General features: G+C 52.1%; 2 protein-coding genes and 1 long non-coding RNA gene across 3 annotated transcripts in view; 1 reads left to right on the top strand and 2 right to left on the bottom strand.

The window, feature by feature from the left end:
- Nucleotides 1-15: 15 nt before the first annotated feature.
- Rln3 (relaxin 3) lies at nt 16-2260 on the bottom strand. The gene is made up of 2 exons (XM_015489601.2): nt 2010-2260; nt 16-820 (listed from the first exon to the last, which is right to left on the bottom strand). The coding sequence occupies exons 1-2, from the start codon at nt 2197-2199 to the stop codon at nt 582-584; spliced, it is 429 nt and encodes a 142-aa protein (XP_015345087.1). The 5' UTR covers nt 2200-2260; the 3' UTR covers nt 16-581.
- Nucleotides 2261-8754: 6494 nt separating this feature from the next.
- The window catches only part of LOC107144971 (MHC class II regulatory factor RFX1-like), a 33696-nt gene continuing 24362 nt past the window's right edge, over nt 8755-18088 (top strand). Inside the window, exons 1-2 of the mRNA XM_048795341.1 lie at nt 8755-8782; nt 13447-13479. Of these exons, the coding sequence (XP_048651298.1) occupies nt 8755-8782; nt 13447-13479 (61 nt within the window). The remainder of the gene's footprint in view (nt 8783-13446; nt 13480-18088) is intronic.
- On the bottom strand, nt 17015-18082 carry LOC125613823. The gene is made up of 2 exons (XR_007344417.1): nt 17768-18082; nt 17015-17126 (listed from the first exon to the last, which is right to left on the bottom strand). It is a non-coding gene; the product is annotated as an uncharacterized LOC125613823 (long non-coding RNA).

Raw genomic sequence — 18088 nt, 5'->3', positions numbered from 1 at the left:
GCCACGCACACGCCCTGCAGGGCTTCCGAACTTTTATTATTGGGGTCGTGGAAGGTTCTGATGCTCCTTCTGCGCCTCCCATCCCAGGTTGTAAGGGAACCTGGGGTACAACCCTGCACCATCTCCGGGGTCCGCAGCCATGGAGCACTGGCAGGGACACGGGGTGCGAGGCAGGGAAAAGGAAGCTGCAAAGTTTGCATGCGGGCGTGTGGGTCGGCCAGGGATCAGCCACCACAGTTGGGGCCATGCAACGAGCAGAGGTCTTCCTGGGACCAGTTTGGGTAGAGTAGGAACAAGGGACTGTGTGGGCCAGGCCGAGACATGGCTGATGTTGGGGCGAGGTCAGAAGTCAAGATGGAGGGTCCCCATGTGGCTAGGGAGGGACAGAGCTGGCCTAGGGCCCCAGGTCAAGGTGTTTAGTTGGATGGGTGGGAGCGAGGGGACTGGCTGAGCTCAAGGCACCTGGCCTCTGGGGCTTGAAGATGAATGAGTGTGAGAAAGACAGGTGCCGGTCAGACAGGCCAGTGGCTAGCTGCGCTGGGGCACCACCTTTGGTGTCCTCTGGCTGCTCAGCTGCTGGCCTAGCAGAGGCTGCTGATTTCGCTTTTGCTGCACCCCCACTTGCAGCAGTTGCTGGAGAGGCCGTCTAGGACATCTCGGCTGCCCCTAAGAGCCCCAGAGGTCCCCTGCCAGCTGGGTTGACCACCATAGAAGGCCTGGGGAGATTTGGTGAGGGCCAGCCACTCATTGGAGCCCACAGCTTCGTTCAGCTCGCCTGCCAGGCTGTCTGCATCAGTGTCTGCATCCCGGAAGACGTCCCCTGTAAAAGATGGAGAGAGTTGTGGCTTGGGACTCGGCTGCTACTCTGACCAGAATGTTGGCCACTGACTGTCTCAACTTCTTCTCTGCTCTTGTGATTCTGCCTTGTGACTCAACATGTGGATTCCACTTAGTCCTGGGCTGGTGTTCTGGCTCTGCCAGCAGTTTCAGTGGGCAGATCGTTCAACCTGACTTAAGCTTGGTTTCCCCGTCATTTATTTCCTCCTACTCTTGAGGCCATGATGTTTAAGAGCATGCTTTGGGAGATAGCCTCTCCGAGTTATAGTTGTCACCAGGTGAACTTACTTTTCTCAGTCTCTGTTTCCTTATCAACATTGTGGAGGAAATAACGCCTATTTTCTCGAATTTTATATGGAGTAGAAGACTTAATACCCATAAAAACTTACAACAATATTGGGCACATGATAAGCACTCAAAATAGCACTGATTGTTTACTGAGCACTTAGCTGTGTGCCAGACACCGTTGTAAGTGCGTTTATGGGTTTTTCCTCTCAATGGCAACCACATGAGGTGGGTGCGCTGTCATTGTCACCCCCACTTTTCAGAGGCAATGAGAAATGACTTGCACGAGAACACACAGCTATTAAGTCATAAAACTACTAAGTGAGCACAGTCAGTCCCTGTGCATTCTGGGTCCACACACATAACTGTCCATCCGTCCATCATCCGTGCGTCCATCCACGCCCCTCCTCCCCATCACCTCCACCCTTCACTCTTATCTGCCTTGACAGAATCGCACCATTTAACCACTCCGCAAGATTCCCGGATCTCTGGAGGGGAATCAGGATGCTGGGAGGGGTCACCTGCTGGTCAGCAGAATCCAGCCACCTACACACCCATGGCTCACCCTACCTGCCCGAGTGGACCGGAAAGTGCCTCGATCTTCAGGACTTGGTGGCCCCCCTCACAGCCTTGCTGAGCGTGGGCTGGGCACTCGGAAGGAACTCGGGAAATAGCCTCTGGGGAAGCTGGCTGCCCCCTTCCCTGCCCGGTGGCTCTGCCAATCCCTGATCCCTGGCCACTGCTTCAAGGCTGGGCAGGGCGCCCAGATGAACGTGGTAGGAAAGGGGTCTGACTCCTGGGGGCTCTCGTCCCAGCATCTCGCTCCCGGGCTCCCTGGACGCATCGGGCCCTCTGTTCCCTCCTCCTCCTGTCCCTCCCGGCCTCACCCATAGCTTCGGGGGCCAGGAGGCCTGACCGCCTCCACCGGGAGCCTCCGCAGGTGAAGATGACCGCCCGGATGAATTCACGGCCACAAAGCTTCACCCCGTAGGGCGCTGCCCTGGCCTCGGCCACCAGCCACAGCTGCCCGGCCAGCACCGCCAGGGCCAGCAGCAGCGGCAGCGTGAACTTGGCCATGCTGAGCAGACGACGCCTCAGATGCCCGCGTGGGCCAGCGCCTCCGCTGCTTCCTGGCCCCCATTTATACACCACGGCTCCCCCCTCCCTGCCTGGAGGAAGCTGGGTGACCTCCTTTATCTCCCCCAGCAGAGGGAAGGCAGCACGGCCCCCCAAGGCGACCTTTCCCGTTTGCCCCACCGAGTGATAACCTTTTGCCAGGGACAGTGTGATGTGGCTGAGCTCGCTGTCATCTTCAACAGAGAGACAAGAGCTCTTTTTTTTTTGTGGTGCTGGAGACGGAGCCCAGGGTATCTGTGTGCCAGGCGAGTGCTGTACCACAAAGCTATGTCCCCAGCCCTGTAATGACATCTTTGAACTTGAGCAAACCTCAGCACATGGGGCTGGGGCACACCTCGGGGGCAGAGCGCCTGCCTAGCGTGCACAGGGCCCTGGGTTCTACCCTCAGCCCTGCAAAACAAAAAACCAAAAGCAACCAGAGATCACCGAGTCCCAGTGACATCCAGCCACCATGTGCCAAATACACAGAACACCCACTTTACCATAGGAACCCACTGTCAGTGTGCAGCGCAGTGGCACCGAGTGTATCCACACCACTGTGCATGTCACCACAAAACCGAAACTCCACATCCAAATCGTGGCACCCGACAAGGGGATTTATTCAGCCATATAAAAAAATAGTTGTCCCTCTGGACCCCTGAATTCAGCCAACTGCGGGGAAAATACTCTTAGAAAATATTGCATCGGGTGGGCACACAGCCATACCCCCGCTACTCAGGGAGCTAGGCTGAGGCAAGAGGATCACAAGTTTGAGGCCAACCTCAGCAACCCAGTGAGACCTTGTCTCAAAATAATAAAACAGAGGACTGGGGTGCAGCTCAATGGTAAAGTGTTTACCTAGTGGGCTCTGGGATTTTTTTTCGGGAGGGCGGTTCTGGGGATTGAACTTGGGGACACTCGACCACTGAGCCCCATCCCCAGCCCTATTTTGTATTTTATTTAGAGACAGAGTCTCACTGAGATGCTTAGCGCCTCACTGTTGCTGAGGCTGGCTCTGAACTCACGATCCTCCTGCCTCAGCCTCCAGAGCTGCTGGGATGAAAGGCGAGCCCCACCGCGCCCAGCTGGGCCCTGGGTTCCATCCCAACCACACACACACACACACACACACACACCCCTGCATTTATACTGAACAATAGACTTTTTCTTGTCATTAGCTCTAAAGAGTGCAGTACAACAATTATGCGCATAGCATTCACATGGTATTGGGCATCCTAAGTAATTTAGGAGGTTTTTAAATCTGCGGGAGGATGTGTGTGGGTTACAGGGGAACCCTGCACCCTTTTAGAGCAGGGACTTGAATGCCTGTGGGTTGTGGTATCTGCAGACGTCCCTCAGGGACCTCTGTTCTGAGCCGAGCTACATGGACGGTCCTCAAAACCGACGCTGAGCGAGAGACGCTGGACACAAAGGGCCACACATGGCATGAGTCCATTTATAGAAATGACCAGAACAGGCCAAGCCAGGGACAGAAAGAGGGCCAGGGTGGGGGGACTAGGGAGTGACCGCTAACGGCTCTGGGGCCTCCTTAGGGGACGATGACAATGTTTGGGAGCTAGACAGAGGGGTGGCTAAAGAACCCCGTGCGAGGGCTGAGGACAGCTGAGCTGCACAGGTAGGTGGCCATCCTGGGCCAGGGGTGGGACTCGGTGGTAGAACATGTGCGTAGCCTGTGCAAGGATCGACCCCCAGCTCTCTACACACAGAGTTTATTTTATGTCACATCAGTTTTATCTCAATCTAAAATCTGAGGACAAAAAGAGGAGTTCTGGTGACAGGCAGGCCTGAGTGGACTCCCTGCTCTGCCCCTTTCCTGCTGTGTGAGCTTGGGAATGTCAATTTACCTCTCTGTGCCTTGGGTTCCTCATCTATATAAAAGGAAAGGCTCGACGGGATCATCAGATTCTTCCAACACTCCTCAGCATCGGTCCCTCTGGGTAGAACTTTCTCCCCGTGTCCTTTCTCCATGACCAGTTCCTGGCCTGGGTTGCCCTGTGTGGGTGTTGAGGGCCAAGGGCCACGTTCTGATTGTTCTGCTTCTAAAGGGCTGATGAATAATCCGCTCTTATCCTCTGCCTTTCCTCACGGTGACTCCTTGGGGTCGTGCCCTTGGGCCCTTTCCTCAGAGCTCATGACTGGCTGGGGAGGGACACACTGGGGAGATATTTGCTGAGTGACTTAACTGATGAAGCCAGACATCTCCTTGGTGCCTCACAAAGAATCAGAAATTTGGGCTCCGACGGGCTGGTTTTGAATCCTCCTTCCTGTGTGACCTTGGACAAAGCCATACACCTCTCTGAGTTCAGGGGAAGATGGAGATAAGAAGTGCACCCAACAGGCTGTTGGGTAAGTTTGTGAAATTGTATGAAGTGCGCAGCGCCCTACCCAGCTCCAGGGAGGTGTGGTGGGTTGAATGGGGAATCGGTCCCCACCCTCCCTCCAGGGCGGTCACCTACAAGGCCAGGGCTCTACCACCAGCAATATCCCAGCCCCAGTGTGACCTCATTGGAGAAAAGAATCCTTGTAGATGAATCATGACCTTAAGATGGGTCATCCTGGATTGCCAGGTGGGTCCTAAATCCAATGACAAGTGTCCTTGAAGAGACAGAGAGGAGCTGGGTGTGGTGACACAAGCCAGTAATCTCAGTGACTCAGGAGGCTGAGGCTGGAGGATCATGAATTCAAAGCCAGCCTCAGCAATTTTGCAAGACGCTGTCTCTAAATAAAACACAAAAAAGGGCTGGTGATGTTGCTCAGTGGTTAAGCACCCCTGGGTTCAATTCCTGGTATGGGGTGTGTGTGGGGGTGCACAAGGCCTGGGTTTCATCCCAGCACTGAAAACAAAAATGATACAAATAAATAAATAAAATAAAATGATTTTGTTTTAAGTTCAGGAGCTGGATAGTCGAGATGTTTACACCAATGATGGGAATACCCTTAATGCCTCTTAATTGTATGCTTAAGAATATTTAAAATGATAAATTTTATGTATATTTTATTTACCACAATAAAAAACTGTTAAACATCTTCAAAATTGTTAAACATGTTACTTTGTGTGTGTACGGTCCTGGGGATCATATCCAGAAGCACTATTCTTCTGAGCTCCCCAACCTCCTGCCAGCCCTTTTTATTTTGTTTGGAGACAAATTTCCTCTAAGTTGCTGAGGCTGGCCTCAAACTCTTAGTCCTCCTGCCTCAGCCTCCTGAGTACCTGGGATTACAGGCATGTACCCCCCTCCCCCAACTGATGTTACTTTTGACTTAAAAAGTAGAGGGGAGGGGAATAAAGTCCTGTATTCACATTTTTAAAATATTTTTTAGATGTTGATGAACCTTTATTTCATTCACTTATATGTGGTGCTGAGAATGGAACCCAGTGCCTCACACATGCCAGGCAAGTGCTCTGCCACTGAGCCCCAGCCCCAGCTGCAGAGTTTCCATTTAAAATGATAAATAAATAAATAAGGGCTGAGGGTGTGGTGAGCACTGGGTCCTGTGTCTGACTCCTCCCTGAGCACAGTGTTGTTAGAATTCATCTGTGGGAGCCGGGAGCAGTGGCGCACGCCTGTCATCCCAGTGGCTCAGGAGGCTGAGGCAGGAGGATCGCGAGTTCAAAGCCAGCCTCAGCAATTTAGTGAGGCCCTGTCTCTAAATAAAATACAAAAAAAAAAAAAAAAAAATCGTCCGTGTGGTGGCATATGCCAGGAATTCAGTGAAAGGCAGCCTTCTTCACAAGTCCCCCGCACCCCGCTGCCCCATCCGGACTATCTTCGTACATCCTCGTTGATTTCTTTTGCAGTGGCGGTCATCCTCCACGCGGATGCCCATAGTTGATGTCACTCTGGGAGACATTTTTCCCCACCCATTTCCGCAATCAGGAGTTTGTACAAACTTCATTTCACACATATGCATGTGGATCTGTGCATAAATTCTCCAAAGTGGGATTTCTGAGTCAGAGATTGTGCCCATGTACGATTTTTTGCATATATTGTCAAAATTGATTCACATTTCTTCCAGAAATGGGTAAGAGTTCTTCCTTCTGCCCTTACTGGGTTTGTATCAAACTTTGGATTTTCACCAACATGCAGGTGAAAAATAGGATCTCAGAGGAGAGAAAATTTGCATTTCTCTTATCAAGAGCTGGGCAGAGCAGAGCTCCATGTGTTTAGAGCTATTTATGGCTTTCTCTTTACTCTCTAGGTACCTTTCCTGGCCATGATTCTTTTGGGTGGTAGATCTTTTTCTTCTTGATTCCTAGGAGTTCTTTGCATATTAAGGAAACTTGTCATCTGATGATGAAATGGGTTAGAAATATATATATTTTTTTCAGTTTGCCATTTCTCCAAACTTCTTTTAAAATGGCCATTAACATTCATTGAGGACTTATACATGCTCAATTTTGAGCCAGGTGATTTATGCAAATGCTATATCATTGCAGCCTCACTAGCAGGAGTGTCAAAATACATGCATCGTGGAAAAATAAGGACATCTTCCTACATAATTCAATGCCATTATCTTAACAAATTGTGCCTCTCATACCAAGTACACGCTCACATTTCCCTGGGTCTCTGAAATTCTTTTTCTTCTTTCCTGTTTTCTGGCCTGTACTGGGGATGGATCCCAGGGCCTTACCCATGGGCCTTACCCATGGGTAAGGTACCATTCTGTATGTGTATTCTGTATGTTTGCAGGAGTTCCCTTCCCTGTAATTAGCACAACAGCCTCAGGGAACTAGACCTTGTCTGCATCCTTTTAGCTCAGCGCCACATTGTTGTCGTTGTGTGTGTGTGTGTGTGTGTGTGGTGATTTAGTTGTTCTTGCTGCTTTTGAGACAAAGCGGTTATTACTTCCTTTAACTTCCTCTTGGCAAAAAGTTGCCTCTCAGGCGGGGGCTGGGGTTTGGTGGTGGAGCACTTGCCTTGCACATGGGAGGCCCTGGGTTCCGTCCTCAGCACCACATAAAAATAAGTAAATAAAATAAAGGTATTGTGGGCTGGGGACATAGCTCAGTTGGTTGAGTGCTTGCCTTGCATGCACAAGGCCCTGGGTTCTAATCCCTAATACCCCCCCCCACACACACACAGAGACACACACACACAAAGGTATTGTGATCATCTACAACTAAAAATATATTTTTTTAAAAAGTTGCTCCTCCTAGGGGCTGGGTTGTGGCTCAGCAGTAGAGCGCTCACCTTGCATGTGTGGGACCCTGGGTTCATCCTCAGCACCACGTAAAAATAAATAAGTGAAATAAAGGTATTGTGTCCAGCTACAACTAAGAAATAAATATATACTTTTAAGAAGTTGTTCCTCTGCAAAAAGGCAGAAATAGAACAGGCTGATACATGTTCCTGGAGATATGCATCAAGCTTCTTCCCTCAACTCCATCTACTTAGGAAATGCCTCTCGGGTTCTGTTTTGGTTTTAGATCTCTGTCTATCCCTTTCTGCTCCAACTCTTCCTTTAGGTAAAATGAAGAAGGACCTCCAATAGGGTTTTTTTTTTTTTTAATTTTTTTTTTGGTCTTTTTTTTTGAGATGCAGTCGTCCCATGTTGCCCATGCCAGCCTCAAACTCCCGGCCTCAAGGGATCCTCCTGCCTCAGCCTCCCAAGTAGCTGGAACACACCTGATGCCCGACTCCAAGATGGGCTGCACCCACCAACACTCTGCCTGCCGCCGTGTCTGGGTGGCACCCTCTGACCCCAGGCTCCACAACAGGGATCTCTGTGTAGAGCATTGGTCATGAACATAATGTGGAAAGTGTGTTAGAACCAGCTTGATCATTGTCCCCTGCACGTCACGATAGTGAGCAGAAACGTCCTGGCTTCCCTGACGATGCTCACCGGGAGACAAGGCTGTGTGATCGTGTGTCAGTCACCAGTGTCACATTCTCACTTTTCGACTCACCTGAACGTGGTGGTCGGCTTTCAAGGACCTTCCTTTTCCTCCTCCCTCAGCCTTAGTAGACGGAGCCCCTTCCCTCTTGCCGTTTGCTGTGGAAACCAGGCTGCCTCTGTTGTGACGAGCTGTGTGCCCGGGTGAGGTTCACTTGTCTGTCCCACGACTCTTTTTCCCAGTTCTGAGGATGGACCCAGAGCCTCCTGCGTGCTGGGCAAGGGTTCTACCCCGAGCTACGTCCCCGGCCCCTGCCCTGGGCTCAATTTTTGGTTTGTTTTTGAGACGGGGCCACACTATGTTGCCCAGGCTGGCCTGCAACCTGTGACCCTCCTGTCCCCCCTCAGGAGCTGTGCAAGTTTTAGTTTTATTTTTGGTGCCAGGGATTGAACCCATGGGCACTGAACCACTGGGCCACATCCTCAGCCCTTCTTGAGGTTTTCTTTAGGGACAGGGTCTCCCTGAGTTGCTCATGGCCTCGCTGAACTGCTGAGGCTGGCTTTGAACTTGTGACCTTCCTGCCTCGGCCTCCTGAGCAGCTGGGATTACAGATATGGGCCTCCGCTCCCAATTAGGGCAGCGGTTCTTGGCTGGGGAGGATGTTCACCTCCGGGACATTTGGCCAAGGTGAGGACAGACATCTTTGTCACAGCTGGGGTGGGTGGGGGAGACCAGTGGCATGTAGCAGGCAGAGCTGGGGGAACTTGTCAACGTGGACCGGGGTGCAGGTCAGCCCTGCTACAAAGAGTGCTTTGACCCCCAAATATCAATGGTGTCACCTGCCCTAGAATTGTCCCCGCTTTTTTTCAGTGACTTATTGAAAAGACTGGCATAGTCCTGGGTGTCTCCACCCTTCTGGGTTGTCCGTTGCTTCCTGATATCATTTAACGGATTCCCCTACCCCCTCCATTTCTGGTAAACTGGGTGTCAGAGTGACAGAGGAGCAGTGGGGTCTAACCTCTGGACAGATGTGTCCAGAGGAAGCTGGGCGCTTCCTCTGGATCTCAGCAGGAGGCCCACCAGGCTGGCCAGTCCTCCTAGTGTGACGCGGAGACTCGCCTCAGGGAAGGCTGGTGAGGACCGTCTGGCTTCTTTGGCGAATCTGCGCCCTGTACCCAGCCGTCCTGCAGGCCACCCTCCGGTGCCTGAGCATAGTTCTTCCTCGTCGTCCCCAGCACCTTACCTAATATCCGATGGCTCACCGACGATCATTGCTAAAATCAATGATCTCACTGATTTTGCAACCATGTTGATTCTCTAATTCTCTCTTTCCTTCCACATTTTTTTTTTTTTTTTAAGCGGGCACTCTCCTTAGACTTTCTGGTCTCTTTGGACTTTTTTTCGAGTGTGTTTGTTTATGGTGCTGGGGATTGAACCTAGAGACACTTTAGCACGGAGCCACATCCTCAGTCCTTTGTATTTTTTATTGTGAGACAGAGCCTCACTAAGTTGTTTAGGGCCTCAGGCAGTTGCTGAGGCTGGCCTCGAACTTGCAAACCTCCTGCCTCAGCCTCCCAAGTTGGTGGGATTACCACCATGCCCAGTGCAAGTGCATTTTTAAACTTGTTATTTATTTAGTTATTGATTTCAAGGCGATCTTGCTTATGTGGTTGGGGCTGGTTTTCAACTTGTGAACTTAAATGATCCTCCTGCCTCAACCTCCTGAGCAAGCTGGGATGACAGGTGCCTGTCACCACACCTGTTGTTTTGTTTTAACCCAGAGGTGCTTTACCTGAGTTCCATCCCCAGCTTTTTTTTTTTTTTAATTTTGAGACAGGATCTTTTAAGTTGCTTGGACCTGGCTAAGTTGCGGAGGCTGGCTTTGAACTTGTGATCCTCCTGCCTCAGCCTCCTGCGTTGATGTGGAGTTTTGACTCTGGAATGGAGGTACAACATGCACACAGATCAAGGATTCAGAATTCAGTGATTTTAAAACCTCTGTACTTAGGCCACCATCAGATAGAAACAAAGATTGTTTGTAGCTCCCACCTAGCATTCCCTACCATGGGACTTATCAGGAATCTTTTTTTCCTCCCTGTCCCCCAGGGCCTTGCTAGGAAAGCGCTCTACCACTGAGCCACATCCCCAGCCCTTTTAATTTTTTACTTTGAGATGGGGATCTTGCTAAGTTGCCCAGGCCCCGCAGCAGCTGGGATCATAGGCATGGGCCACTCTGGCAGGAAGAAATCTTTTTGTTGGAGGAAATGCTCTTGGGGCCTGGCTGTGCCCATCTTGGGGTTCGGGGACTTCTGCAGGTGGGATGGGATGTAAAAACAGGGCTTCTAAGTTCCCTCCCTGACAGCAAAGCCCCGTGGCTGGTCCAGGGACCCTGAACCCTCTCACAGAAGCAGCTGCCGGGGCTGAGGGAATCCTTTTGCCTCCTGGGGTTACTCCTGGGCGCCTCCTTCCTGGAAGAGTTGCCAATTCTTGGGGGAACTGTCGGGGCGAAGGCTCAGCGGGCATTTCCAGGCAGACTGGGGCTGCTGCTTTCCCCCTCCTATTTGGGGTCACACCCAGGGCACAGGAAAGTCCCTAGAAGGGAGACAGGCTGCCTGGGCGCTGGGCCTCCAGCGGAAGGATCCTGGGGAGAGCTCCCCCCTCCCCAGCCTCTATTTGCTCACCTGTCAAGTGGGGGGAAGGCTGCATTTTGCTGGGCTGCCGTAGGCCACCCTTAACTCTCACTGCCAGAGGCCTTCGCCAGACCTTCCCACCCAGAGCCTTTCCTCGGCAGCTCCATCCAGCTGGTCTCGTGGGTTTGCTCTTCCTGACCACTCAGGCTAACTCTGGAGCACTGCTCAGAGGTCATCGGCTGTGACATCTTTTTTTTTCTCTCCACCTTCTTATGTTGCTCTTGAAGCCTGTGTGGACCTGTCTTATTAATTAATCTCATTGTTTATTGTGTCTCTCTTATTAGAATGCAAAGCAACAGACTTCTCTGTTTTCTTCACTTTTACAGCCCAGGGCCTTGCACAGAGCACGTATAACGTCGGTTGACCTAGCAAACAGACACTCAAAGAGGTGGAGCCACTTTCTCAATGTCACACAGCAGAGCTGGACTTAAAATCTCCAAGCTCTTAGCATTTTCCTCCCTCCTCTACCTTCAGGGGGATGAGGGTATAAAATTCAAGGAGGTGCCAAAAAACTGAGTCATCAAGATAATCGATATTAAGAGAACAAAAATATATGCAAAACTAAAAATTATGATGATCAAAATAGATGGAAAATGATCTGGCTTGGGAGTGCAGTGTAGTTTAGTGGTAGAACAGTAGTGTGTGAGGTCTTGGGTTCAATTTCCAACACCCCAAAATAAGAATTAAAATATTATAAAAAATTTTTTATTGTGTATTTGTAATCACAACATGATGCTATAAGATACACTAATCAATCCACCTACTCAGGAAGTTGAGGAAGGGGGATTGCAAGTTCGAGGCTGGCCTGGGTAACTTAGTGAGACCCTGTCTCAAAATAAAATACAAAGGGGGTGTAATTAACAAAGAGTGTTGTAGTTAGACGGTAGAGCAACCCTGGGCTGCTACAAAAACAAAACAAAAACAGACACCTCCCCAGCAAGAAAACCAAGCCAAAAAAACTGCATGAGATTCATAGATCGTATACTAAAATGGTTACTATACAGGAACAAATTAACATATTCATTATATCATAAATTAACATATTCATTACTCATTTTTCACTCCTGTGGTAAGAGCAGCTATAATCTACTCATTTAGAAAAATCGTGAAACACACACACACACACACAAAGAGACTCACACAGACAGGGCTGGGGGTAGATAACTGAGTGGTGGAGAGCCTGCCTAGGCGAGTCAGGATGTGGGTTAAATCCCCAGCAACCAGGTTAAAAAAAAAAAAAACAAAATAGTCAAAGACAAGATCTGATCCTGTGCTTGCAAGACTCACCTCTGGCCTACTCCCAGGGCCGAGGGGTCCTGCCTTTCTTTAACATTTTGGTATTTGGCTCATCGTGGATTAATTTCCATTAATTTTGATATTTAAAACATACTGCATTAGAATATTATTTACCCTCCGACTAAGTTTTTGCAGCGGAGGCGCTCACCCTGGCCCGGGCTCTGCCTGTCTCAACTTCTCCTCCCGCCAGTCTCCTGGGGGAAAGCGAGGCACCGCGTCCAGGCGGTGCGGGGACACTGTGTGGAGCTCTTGCGGGCGGCGCGAGCTTCTCGGGGAGAGGCTGGGCGCTGACCTTTGCTTATCGCCCGCGGTGGGAACAGCTAATCAAGTCCCCCGCCTTCGGGAGACCTTTCCCGGGGCGGCCGCGCCGCCTGAGTGGCGGAGATAGCCGCGGTCGCCCGGCCAGCGGTGACCTTTCCCGGCCCGATGGGGCGGGGAGGCCGGAGAGGGCGCGGCGGTTGCTCCCAAGGGCCGACCCGGGCGGAGGAGTGGGTCGCTCGGAGTCTGGGACCCGAGATCGAACCCCGCCTGTGCTGTGCACTTCCACGCCACCCTCTCAGGGCAAGGGACAGTGGGGAAGAGCGCCCGTGACGTCATCGAACCCCGAGCCCAGCCTCCGCCGCTGACGTCACAGACGGCAGCGTGCGTCACCGCATTCCTCTCGTGACGTCAGTGCGAGAGGCTAGAAACTCGCCCACAGTGAAAGCGAGAAGTACGAAGGAAATCTTTCCTTTTTCGCCTTTTTGATTTGGGAAGTCATTTGAAGTTCGTAAGAGAGGACTACAACTCCCAACTGGCCTTGCGTGTTGCGCACGCGCACGTCTTCCAACCAGAGAGCGCGGCAAACCTTTGGGCTAGATCGACATCCCTTTAGTCGAACCAGAAGGCAAGTTTTATAGCCTCAACCCAATCCCGTCTTCACAGATCCCACCCCTTTATTCTTATCCCGCTGCTTCCTTGCGGGAGTGACGGGCTCCGCTGCCTTTAAGGGTTCAGTTTCCTTTGAGGGACATTCATACTGATAAATCAGAGCGCCGGGAAGTCAAGGGGGCGTTGAATAGCGTGGCTAGGGGCCAATAGCGTATCTTAAGGGCCTGGCGCCGTCCAATCACTTCTCCCGGCACCGCCAATCACTCTGGGCCCCGCCCCCACGCGTGACGTAAGTAGGGTGGGTAGCAACAGTTGCCCCGGTGAGGGAAACGGAGGCGCCATAGCCACGGTAGTCGTGGCGACCAAGCAACCCGGCAACGCGAGTCAACAACAACAACCGCCCGGTCGACCCCCACCCCCGCCCCCCCGGCGCGGCCTGGGGACCCTGGCACGTTCCGTCTCCCTCCCAACATCGCCTCTGAGACCTCCGAAAAGCCTTTCCGCGGACAGAAGTGGGGAGAAGCCGAGGTAACCGGGACAGCCCTGGGTGGCTGGCCGGGCCAGGGCAGGCGGTGGGGCCCGGGCAGCGGGTGTCGCTGTAATCATAGTCCAGGGGGAAGGGGCGGGCGGTCAAAATNNGGCGGGGGGCTTTTATATGTCGGGAGCTGCGAAGGGGCGGGCCTGGAGAAGTTGGGCCAATCGGAGCAAGAGAGGAATAAGGCGGGGCCGAGGTGGGTGGGCGGGGTCGCGCGGCCCCCCACCCTCGGGAACCGGGTGGGGCAGCCACCGCCCGGGCTGTCGCGCTCCCAGAAGCTGTGTGCAGCAGCCTGTGCTACGTCCCTTTAGAGCCCCGTGTACTTGTCCCCAGGATTCAGAACTTGGACAAGTGCCTGGCCCATCTGCGGTCTCAGTTTTACATCCTGTAAAATGGGGAGAATCGTCGCTCTCTCCCCTTTTCTACATCACAGGGACCCCCAGTTCCTTCCAGGAATTTCTTTACAGCTCATTCTTGAACCTTTTACCTCTGTCTGCTGTTTCCGAATATGGCTTGACAGATTAACTGTTAGCTTGTCTTGATTTCAACACTGTCCTACACTCCTACACCTGCCTTTTTCCTCTCTGGGAGGAGTGGAGAGTGACACTTTCTCGGAGAAGCTGTGGGCTAGGAGTACACTTGGCTTCAATCTGGAGGATTTGGTTTGCAGAAATCGAAGCCCGTGGCAGGGAAGAGTGATTGTGGGAGACAGCTTTAGAGGAAATGAAACTCGGTTGCTCTTCTCTGGGCTGCTGTCTTAGTTCTGGGTGGCCCCTGGTCTGGGGGGCTCCTTCCTGGAGATGGGACTTCTCCTGGTCTGTTCCCTTCTGAAATGGGAGTCTAATGGCGGCAGAGGAAGTTTCTTAGATTCCTTAAGCCACTTGGCCAGACACATGTTTTTGTGTCAAGTTTGTATCAACAGGGTCACATGTCATGAGGAGGTACCAGCCTCCAGAGCCACGTGGTGGCTGGGAGCGGGTGCAGCGGTCAGAGGGAAGGGGAAGCAGTCCACGTTTTTCAGAGGAGAACCTTTGCAAGGCTTTTTGGGGCAAGAAGATCTGCCAACTTGGGAAAGATTTTTTCTTTAAGTAGCAGCCAGGCCCAGTCTATTTTGCTGATTCTCTGTCTTGCTTTTGAACTGGGTGTCGGTGTGCAAATTGCAGTTCTTTCCTTTTAAATCAGTCAGTACACTCCAAGGAAAAGCACTCCCCCAAGATCCTGCTAGGGGGGTAGGGGTCTCACTTCTCCAGGGGCCTTATCTGGCTCAGACCCTTGGAGAGGAGAGGCCAGACTGCTTGAAAGTTAAGGCATTGTGTAGCCCTAAGTGTCCACCTCTGTTGCCATTAAAGAAGCTTAATTTCCTTAAGAAAGAGAGAAAGAGACAGGTGGAGATCGGTTGCTAAAAAAGGTTGTGAGCACCTCCTGGGAACCCTGCCTTTGCCCAGTGATGGTGCCGGGCATGTCTCAGCCTTGCAGCCTTCTCCATACCAGGGATTCTGTCTGGGAAAGACCTGAGCCTAGAGGGTCATTTGACGAGGGAAGGGACACTGGCTTGGTTTACTTGTCCCTGAGCCGGTCAGTTGTTTCCTAGCTGTGTGCTCTTGGTGACTCTACTTCGCGTCTCTGGGCCTCAGTTTCCCTCATCTGAGCTGGCCGCGATCTTTCGACCTCAGATCACTGGCTGTGATCCCATGATATGATACCGTTGAGCATGGACTAGGGAGTGATGGCCCAGGCTGAGCTCGCCTCGGCCTTCATTACGATGATTGTCACTTCCTGCCCAGCCCTCAGAATTAACCGTTGGTATTTATTTTTATCACTTTGAATTCGGGAGAGTGTAGTGGCTTTAAAGTGTGGCTGGCTTGCTGGGCTGTGTGCGGCAGCGACGAGGAGCCAGGAGCTGGAGACTTGGACTTGACTTCTAGTAGGAAACTGTCATTCCCTTGCTGTTCGGTGGCCTTTTTCTGGCCTTGGAAGAGTAGCCAGAAGGGAACCTTATGCCTGGACCTGGACCGGGCTCAGACTCAGTCTCGGGCTTCCCGGGCTGGGTGACCGGGGCTGTGGGCAGCGTGGCCGGGGGGCCCTGGGCATGGAGGGGTGTCTGGGAGAGCTGCTCACTCTTTCCCCATCACATACTGTGCACTGTGGGCAGTGGTGGCCACACAGACCCTCCCAGGGCCAGCCTTCAGTGAGCAGCTGCACAGGGCGTGGTCTTGGTGGTGGAACCTCGGGTGCTCCCTGGGCTGAGGTGCCCGGGCGGGATCTCGCCCACCCCCAGGCACAGGCCTGCTGCGGGCAGGATGCAGGACCCGACTCACAGTCTCACCAGTCGGTGTTTTCAGCTGGCCTTCGACCCCCAGCACTGTTCCCAGCTGGGGCATCTGTACTCACTGGACAGTAAGAGTTGAGCCCCTGGACACTGGTGGTACAGCTCAGTGGTGGGGACTTCTGGCAGGTGTGCGGCCCTGGGTTCTGTCCTCACCACACACACACAGAGTCGGGTCCCAGTGTGCACCCAGCCGTGCTCCCGGAGCTGGGGAGGAGGATGGGCGAGGCAGACCAGGTCTCCACCCTTGGGGACCTTACCTTTCCAGTTGGGAAGGAAAGAGGAACTGTGAGTAAGGAAATAAATAATCAGGAAATACAGTGCCAGGAAGAAATGGAAATGGAGGCATGTGCTCAGAGTGCTTGGCAGAGTCAAGAGGCTGTTGAGAGCAGAGGAAGTGACGTATGAGCTGAGAACAGAATAATAAGAAGGAACTAGTGGGGGAGGGGAGTGTGGGAATGCTAGTCAGAAAGAAGAGGTGGTGCAAAGGCCCTGAGGCAGGAAGGAGTCCAGAATATTCCTGGACCAAGAGTCAGTGTGGCTGGAACAACAGGAATGAAGAAAAACAGGGACAGGAGGGACCAGTCCTGCAGGGCCCTGTAGACCATAGGAAGGACTCTGAATTTTATCTGTTTCCGATGACTTGGAGCTTTGGCAGCTTTTGAGCAGAAGCATGATGTAATAGGACCTGTGCTTTCAAGGGATCCTGTGCACTGTAGAGGCAAGAGCAAGGACAGGAATTTCAGGGTCCAGTCAGAAGATGACAGCGACTCTAGTGTGGACCGGTGTCAGGAGAAACACCCAGCCTTAGGATGGGAGATGACTGACAATGAACTAATTAGAGGGGACAAGAAGACGTGCGTCATTACATTTATCGTGCCATCCTCTGCGGATTCATTGTTGAAGCCGTTCTGTAGAGGTGACCTTGGTGCTTGCCACTTGGTTTCAGAGTCAGTATCTGTAATGGGGCTCGGCCCACCATGACCTGGTGCCTGGTTTCCTATGGCTCATGAGCTAAGATTGATGTTTACATTTAAAAATTTTTATTTATTACTTTTAAAAATTTTATTTATTTATTTATTTTGTGGTGCTGGGGATTCAGTTTTACATTTTTAAATGACTGGGAAAGATCAAAAGAAGAATATTTTGTGAAAAGAATCATATTTCATGACATGAAAATCATATGAAATTTAAATCTCAGAGCTAGAAATAAAGTTTTATTGGCACACAGCCTGCTCATTTGTTTCCTTACTGTTTACGGGTGCTTTCGCCCAGAGTGGCAGAGTTGAGTAGTTGGCAACAGATGCTGTCTGCCTACAGAAGTGAAAATATTCACTGTCTGGCCCTTTATGGAAGTTGGCCAACCTGTGATCTAAAGGAATTGTCCAGATACTCTCCAAAAATCAGCCATTAGTTTTGAAGCAAGGTGCAGCCACTAGTGCTTTTCTTGGCAGATTCATTGCCCAGGAACAGGTGGTTTAGCCGTTCTGGTGTTCTATGGCCAGGTGTCATAAAGAATGCTCACATGTACGGGGGGTGCCACTGCCATGGAGATGGGTATGACTCTGTAGGGAACACAGGCTCCCACCCCATCGGTGCCTCCCCAGGGCTGAGGCCTGCATGTCCTCAGGAGGAGGAAGGTCCCATTGGTGTGGAGCTTTTAAAGCTCTTTCCTCTGGGAGTGTGCCAGCTCTCCTAGGACTGCGAAGCCTAGACCGGGGTAAGGGTGACTCCAGGACCACTTGCCCTGGAACCCTCTGGCCAGCTAACACCGACCCCAGCCATCTCAGGCTGGGCAGGGGGGCCCGGGAGTCTGCATCTTAACCAGCTCCCCAGAGGGTACGGGTGCATGTCGAAGCTGCATCACCCCCTGGGCCTCCTTCCAAGACCTCAAGGACTGTCTCCACCTCCTCCTACCTCTGTCCCCACCAGGCCTGGGCAGCGTCTGTCCTGACCTGCGCTCACTGGGGGGCGAACTGGTCTCAGTGGATCTTTACTGCGGCACAGGAATCAGGCATTCTCGTCATCCCCAGGTGGCAGATGGACACACTGAGTTCCAGAAGAATGTTAGTGACACGTTGGGAGTTGAGTTCAGTTTGAGTTGAGACTGCTCCAGGGCTCACATCAGGGTGGGTGACACCAGGCAGAAGGGCCTCCTGGGCTACTGGGCAGATTTGGACCCCGCAGTGTGAGGAGTCCCAACAGGCGCGCCACTTAGCACTGGAGGGAGGAGTCGAGGGTCCTCTGCAGGTGGGCAAGTTTCCCTGCTCCGGGGC

Source organism: Marmota marmota, unplaced genomic scaffold (genome assembly GCF_001458135.2).
Source record: "Marmota marmota marmota unplaced genomic scaffold, marMar, whole genome shotgun sequence".
Lineage (NCBI taxonomy): Eukaryota > Metazoa > Chordata > Mammalia > Rodentia > Sciuridae > Marmota > Marmota marmota.
The sequence above is the reverse complement of the archived record's forward strand: the minus strand, read 5'-3'. Positions and strand labels throughout refer to the sequence as shown.